Source organism: Apaloderma vittatum, unplaced genomic scaffold, assembly GCF_000703405.1.
Source record: "Apaloderma vittatum isolate BGI_N311 unplaced genomic scaffold, ASM70340v1 scaffold13927, whole genome shotgun sequence".
Classification (NCBI taxonomy): domain Eukaryota; kingdom Metazoa; phylum Chordata; class Aves; order Trogoniformes; family Trogonidae; genus Apaloderma; species Apaloderma vittatum.
In genome coordinates, this window is record NW_009725772.1 from 55,267 (window position 1) to 62,152 (window position 6,886).

The 6,886-nt window shown below is 47.3% G+C and overlaps 1 protein-coding gene across 1 annotated transcript in view; it reads right to left on the minus strand.

Moving 5' to 3' along the window:
• Window positions 1-3,354: 3,354 nt before the first annotated feature.
• Window positions 3,355-6,886, minus strand: part of ABCA5 (ATP-binding cassette, sub-family A (ABC1), member 5) — a gene marked incomplete at its 5' end in the record, with an annotated part of 14,043 nt that continues 10,511 nt past the window's right edge. Inside the window, 7 exons of the mRNA XM_009873036.1 lie at window positions 3,355-3,462; window positions 4,105-4,160; window positions 4,411-4,490; window positions 5,440-5,589; window positions 5,782-5,901; window positions 6,713-6,807; window positions 6,867-6,886. The exon at window positions 6,867-6,886 is cut by the window's right edge and continues 74 nt beyond it. Coding sequence (XP_009871338.1) covers window positions 3,355-3,462; window positions 4,105-4,160; window positions 4,411-4,490; window positions 5,440-5,589; window positions 5,782-5,901; window positions 6,713-6,807; window positions 6,867-6,886 — 629 coding nt within the window. The remainder of the gene's footprint in view (window positions 3,463-4,104; window positions 4,161-4,410; window positions 4,491-5,439; window positions 5,590-5,781; window positions 5,902-6,712; window positions 6,808-6,866) is intronic.

A 6,886-nucleotide genomic window follows, 5' to 3' on the forward strand; every position in this document is an offset into this window, starting at 1 on the left:
GAGAGCCCCGCCGCTGCCGCTGGGGCGCTCCGAGCCCGACGCTGGGCTGAATTAATCTGGCTGCAAAACAGGGACACAACCGCGGGCGGATGAATCCTGAGTGTTGCAATAGTGTAATTCCCTGAATGAAATTAAAAATAAGCAATCACTGCAGCCTGAGAGCCCCAGCCACGCCAAGAGCTGGAGCCCCTCATGCTCTGCCCAAGCCCACTCGCCTGCAAACCCTGGTGCACCCCAGAGAACAGCAAAGGCTCTTGAAAACAATCGCCCTTATTTCCAGCACGTCAAAATACACGCACTGTAGAAACCCAGGCATTTAACAATCCAATCCATCTTTATTTTGGTAATACTTTCTGCTGGGAAAGGTAAAACCTTGACATTACAAATACAGCAAAGTGATAAAACAAAAAAAAACAACAAGCGTATAAAATAAACTGCAAACGATTCAAAAAGCCCGATGGCAACATCAGAAGAGGCTTTACAAACACGTCACCTTTAGACCCAATACCTTCTGTTTCTGTTACCAGCGCACTGAATGTCAGCTGCGCAACACACCCCACTTTAAATAAGGGCTTTTCTTGGTAATGTAAACAAAATCAGGCACATTAAATTTCTCCATAGAAAAATAAAACCACAACACTACAAAGTAAACACATCTTCCAAGTTTTGGATATACCAGCTAACTATTTCTCACAACGCGGTAACTAAAGCCGTGACGCCCAGCCACGGTGGCACAAACTGAGCAGAGTCCCACCGTCAGCCCAGATCCAGCTGCTTCGTCTCCGAGGGCAACAATAAACATTTACAGGGGATTCTCTGGCTTAATTCCGCGTGTTTTTTCCCTAATTCCGGCAATTACAGGCATCCTATGACACACTGACAGACTTCCGATACCACACATGGTGATCCCTGTGATGCTTTGGGGTGACACCTTGCACCCCGCGGGCACAGGGTGTCACCACGCCAAGAAGATCCCACCCAAACCCGTGGTTAACTTCACGAGCCGAACTTTTTGTGCACAAATACGGTGAGACCACCGACTGGGTTACTCCAGGGTAGAGAAGAACAGTATCAACCCGAGCAAACCTAGCTGCTAAGGGAAGTTTTCATATGGTCCATCAGAAGCATTAGAAAATGAGAAACTATTTGAAATAGGGTGATGTCACCCAGATGGCACGGGACGATTTTCCATGGAATTATTAAGTGTAAGTTGAAGAATAAAATCAAAAGAAGACATCAAGGCTAAGAGGTAACAACTGCACTTTCCTAAGTTCCTGTGGAAAGGGCACGTGGTGCGCCGCTGCTGCTGGGCGACGCTCAGCTGGAACACCATTTACAAAGAGAGACAAAAGCCATTTACAAACAAAGAAAGGGGGAATTTGGAGAAGACACACTTAACTTGTATGCATGTATACGAGAAGTACCACGAGATAGAATTCAGGGGCTAAACAAACAGCTGCATGAACAGAAGAGCTGAATTTGGGTCATTTTTCTTTTCTTACAGGGAAATTTCAGCCCTGGAAAGGCTGCTGCTGGCGCTGCAGTGTAGAGGTTGGTGCTTTAATCCTGTTCTGTTTTGTTTCCAGGCCTGTGGCTCAGGGCTCATCCAAAGGGGCAGATTCATGGTCCACGTTCCCGCCGGGAAGGGACCTTCCCCTTGGGAAGCAACCAGGAGGTCCAGGGCTTTCTGCAGTGCTTGGGCTCAAACTTTACCAAACAAACTCTGTACACCTGTATGCAATCTACAGGTACCAAAGAGGAAGAAAAAGCTGCACATGAAGAGTTCACATCTCCCCATAGTCAAGTAAGAAACAAATGAAAATAGATTTTGGTTCAACACGATGATAAACCATTACCAGACTTAACTACACACATTATTGCCTGATAATTACAAACAGCTGGGACACACAACTGCACCTTACTCCATAGGTTTTTGAGTTTTCACAAGAAAAAAAAAAGTCTTTTCTAACTTTAACGTGAAGATATATAAATGATATGAAGCCAATATTTCAATATAAACACCTCTCTGTTCATTGCAGCAGACAATGAACTCTTAGCAATCTTTTATTTCACCTTACAGATCTAAAAAAGCGATGACAGCTCTGTGTAGAAAAAAAAAAAATCACTCCAAAATAATATATTTTCAACATACATCTTTCATATATTAGGATAAAGGATCATATACTCTGCTCTTCTTAGTGCTTCTATGCAAACCAAAGGCACCATTCCTATCGACATACTGTGAATTTGGATCTTTTGGGTTTAACAAAGGTGAATGAAAAATTACCAGGCCAGGGCAAAGCAAACACTCCTGCGCTGAGCACGCTACTGCATCACTTACTGCTATCACAAACTAGGAAATGCTGTTGCAGGTACTTATGAATTCACTGTCAAGGAAAATGAAAACATCTAAAAAGAACCGTTTCTAGAAACAGCTGGCAGGATACACGTCGTTACACCCAACAAAAGAATTAGACTGTTCTTAATGAAGACGAGAAACACTCGCATCTCTGCAAATCCCGTAACTACACGGTTAGGTCTTTGTAGTTTGACCACGCAGGGGAAAAAAAAACAAAGCAAAACACAAATGAAACACATTCACTTCTGTACACTCCTTGTAACCTCACAGGACATGCATTACGAACAGCAGTGCCGCCCAGAAGGGCAGCGGGAGTTGGCCACATCCGCCAACTTGCAGTAGAAAGGAAGGTAAGTGCTGACGAGTGTCACGTTCTACCTGTAAATGAATGATTTTGTATTGGCCGGATACCAAGCTAAGCTTGTGTTGGAATTCAGGACTCTTGACTTGTGAATGCAATCACTGTGCAGTGGTTTTTCCCCTCTTTTCTAAGCAGGTGCATCTTCTAAGCATCAGCAGGGACAGGGGAGTGGGACCTTGCCGGGACACGCGTCCGCAGGGCTCCTCATTGGGCAGGAACCAGTGAGAGGGTCCTGTGGGGCAGGATACTCCAGAGGCATCTGCTTTTGCACGATTTTCCAGTAAGGCCAGTCCAACCTCAGGCAGCCAGCCCTGGCACAGCACAACCCGGGGGAGGAAGGCAGGTGGGCGCTCCCGCACGTGTGACCGACTGTCATGGCAGCACCTTCTTGCTCAAACTGGGAAACAGCCAGGGGAGAAGGAATTTCAGGTCATCCAGAAGGGCGGCGGGGATGCTCACGGCTGTCGCGGCGTTATTCCTAAGGCCAGGCTGGTGGAAGACGCTCAGTGCCTCTGAAAGCGTTCTTCCTCGCCCACCCCAGCTCTGGTATTTTCCAAGGCATCCCAGGGTGTGCACCGAGGGTCAGTGCTGGCACAAGACACGAGCTGTCGAGCAGACCTGGAGCGTGAGGAGCTCAAAAAACGACTCGGTCCTCCTGCGTCCTCTCCCACCAGAGCGTGCTGTTCAGGGTACCGAAGCTGCTGTCCTCCTCCTCCTGCTCTTTCGCCAGCTCCACAAAAACCTGGGACAGACAGAAAGGACGTGAAGACACCACGCTCCTGGCAGGAGCTTTCTCAGTCACTAATAGAATTTATGCTAAAAACGAGCACTGAGCATACTGCTTCATCTCTGAGCAGGAAGTTTTTAGTACTTTGGGTTTTTCCTTCTCGCTCCTACCCTCCCAACTCATTTCTTCAAGAGCACAACGAGGAGGAAGCTGAACCAAGTACACGCCGAAGGAGGTTTACTGTCAGCAATAACTACCCAGAATAGGCAATAATGAGCCTCAGCTTAACCCTCCTTTCAGGAACAAACAGCAACACCCAGCTTTTGACTAAATCAGAGCGATGTTTCCCCTACCACCACAAAAATATTTTGCTCCAGTCGCTTCAGTTCATATCTTAAAGGAGAAAATGGGAATAAAGAGGAGCAGGGGAACCCATTCACTTTGCAAAAATGCCCAAACACATGTCAGCAGAGCAGCCCCAGCTGCCTGAGAGCTGGGGCTGGAGGACAAGGTGTCAGTGCATCCCCTGTGTCCATCACACCTTGCCCAGATGGGATGCTTGACTCGTGCATGGCAGGGGCAAAGCAAATCCAGCCCAGACACCGAAAAAAAACCCGTCAAAAAACCCCTATAACACCTTCATTTGCATTGACAGACCTGTTCCAGTGTTGCCTGAGAAAAGCTGTACTCCTCGATGTTAAAGGTGTGTTTTACTGTTAAAAGAATTAATGAGAGATTACTTCAGAATACTTCACTATCTGACACATCATTTAAAACATTTTAAGCTGGTACAAGAGCTTACTCTTCATTCACAGGGAAGTGTTGGGCACACCAGTAACAGGAGAAAATAATAAATTACATTAGTTTGCAACAGAAATGTTCAGGTGCCATCACAGGGCAAACGTGTCAGTTATGGAAGGCAAAATGATTTCCATACATGACACGTGGTAAGTGCTTAATTACCTTCTTCCAGCTTGGAAAAAGAATGTGAAAGGGACTGCACATCTTCTTTAGGTATTTTATATGCCAAAATCGAGGCAAAACTGGAACAAAGAGACAAAGCAAATTTAGTTTCAGGTAAAATTACTCAGAGCAAAAATCTAAATATCCAAGTCAAGAGATTTTAACTCATTTTCTGAAGGTTACTCCAGGCACTTTGACTAGTTCTCATCAGACAACAGGACCAACGTGGCTCCAAAGGATCACCTGGATCCGGTCCAGGCACATCAGCTGAGAGCCCAGCCCAGCCCACTCTATGATTTAAAAGTTCTTCAGCTCAGATTCAACCATTTATATTCTGCCTATAAACCCATGAAATAAAAATCACTGCTCAGAACTACTGAAGTTACGAGTTTTGCCTTTTGGATGAACTCGGAAAGGGGTCACAGATCTCCTGGGACTTTGCACCGTGCAGCGATTCTCCTCCAGAGCAGGGAGCTGCTCTACCCCTCCCATTTGCTTCTGAGGAACAAACCCTCCTCCAAATCCCCCCCATTTGAGGAACGCTCCCGATACGATCCCTGCAGGGCTCTTTTCGGAAAGTCTCCTCAGCAGTCACCGAGCCCGACCCTCGAGTTCACAGGGCAGAAATTCAAAGCCGTTGTGGGAAAACCAACCCACCCGCCCTCAAACTCAGAGGTACCCCCTGAAAACATTCAAGCACTTCTCGGTAAGGGCCAGTGAACCAGTGGCTGAGATTTTGGCTGTGTCCTGGAGGCTCTGGCTGAGGAGGAAGTTGTTGGGCAACAGCTACAGAGAAATCCAAGTTTTGCTTCCTCCGCAGTGAACATCTGCACGCGGGGCTCACAGCCACCACCCTGGCAGCTTTCCTGACATGCAAAACCCTTCCTCTTTTTTCTTTTCTAAGCTACACACAAATATGTTTTGTAAATACTGGTCTCATGGCATCCCCTTCTTAGCGCCAAGGAGCTGCTGAGGAACCAGGGGCTCACGTTAATAACATCGTTTTCTACATATCTGCTAAATCGTCACCTCTCCTGACGATTCGCGTTCGGGAAGATGTGTAAAATCTCTCTCTGCAGGTACTCCATGTGCTGGATATCTTCTGTTTCTTTTAATTTCATTTCCAAGAAGTAACCTCTGCCAAACTTACTCTTCAGGTGTTGCACAGTCCCTATACATCTACCAATTGCAGAGAGAAAACAGGAAAGAAAGCAGCCTTAGAAAGCAGCCTAACTTCTGGCACAGTTTAAGTTCAACTTCCCTCCAAGTTCAAGGTGCAGAAAGATTGTCTACCTGTATTTTCAAAGAAATATATTTTAATTCTATCCCCCTTGCCATGAGGTGTGCCCACAGGCGAGAGCTCAGCGGTACCTGAGCTGTCCGGACACCAGGATGGCCACACGGTCACAGACGGCATCTGCCTCTTCCATGTAGTGGGTGGTCAGGATAGCTGCCCTGTCCTTGTTTTTAAACGCCGCTCGAATCGCCCGCCTACGACACACAACCAAAAACCAGCCCCAGATAAAACATTTGGCACCTAACAGTAAATCCCTGGGTTAGCAGCAGAAGATAACTGTGAGGGCGAAACGTAAACCTTTTATTTTACAGACCAGTACTAGTCCCACAGCGACAACTAACACCCGAATTTTTCACAAAGGTGACTCAAATCTCCTACTCCTTATTCTCAAGATTACTTTAAAGCTTTTAACCTCCAAGATACTCTGGGGAGAGAAGACAGATGAAGTTCACCTGGCGCTGAGGGCAGGCTGATTCCCTGCCTATAGCTCTCCCTAGTGTCAACAGGGATAACACATAAAGGGCTTAGAACACAAGTCGCACGAGGAAAGGCTGAGGGATCTGGGGCTGTTCAGCCTGGAGAAGAGGAGATTGAGGGGGACCTCATCGCTCTCTACAGCTGCCTGAAGGGAGGTTTGTAGAGAGGTGGAGGTTGGTCTGTTCTCCCTAGCGGAGAGTGATAGGATGAGGGGAAATGGATTTAAATTGCTCCACAGAAGGTTCAGGTTAGATATTAGGAAGAATTTCTATACTGAAGGGGTTGTCAGCCACTGGCACAGGCTGCCGAGGGAGCGGGTTGAGTCCCCGTCCCTGGAAGTGCTTAAGAGACAGATGGATGTTGCATTGGGGGACATAGTTTAGTGGGTTGACAGGGCTGGGACAAAGGCTGGACTTGATGATCTTCTAGGTCTCTTCCAGCTGGAACTATTCTATGATTTTATGATTCTATGATAAACCCGGGCACATTCCCAAGGAGAAGTGAGGTGGCAGCCCTGGTGACACTCACCACATGTGCTGCTTGGCTTTCGGATCCATCCCGGTCGACGGCTCGTCCAAGAGCGTGACCCGCGGGTTGCCCAGCATGCTGAGGGCAAAGCAGAGCTGGGAGGAAGGCAGAGAGAAAGCGTCAGAACCCCACGGCCATGTGGGAGACGCCTGACACGGCGGCTCGGGAAGCTTC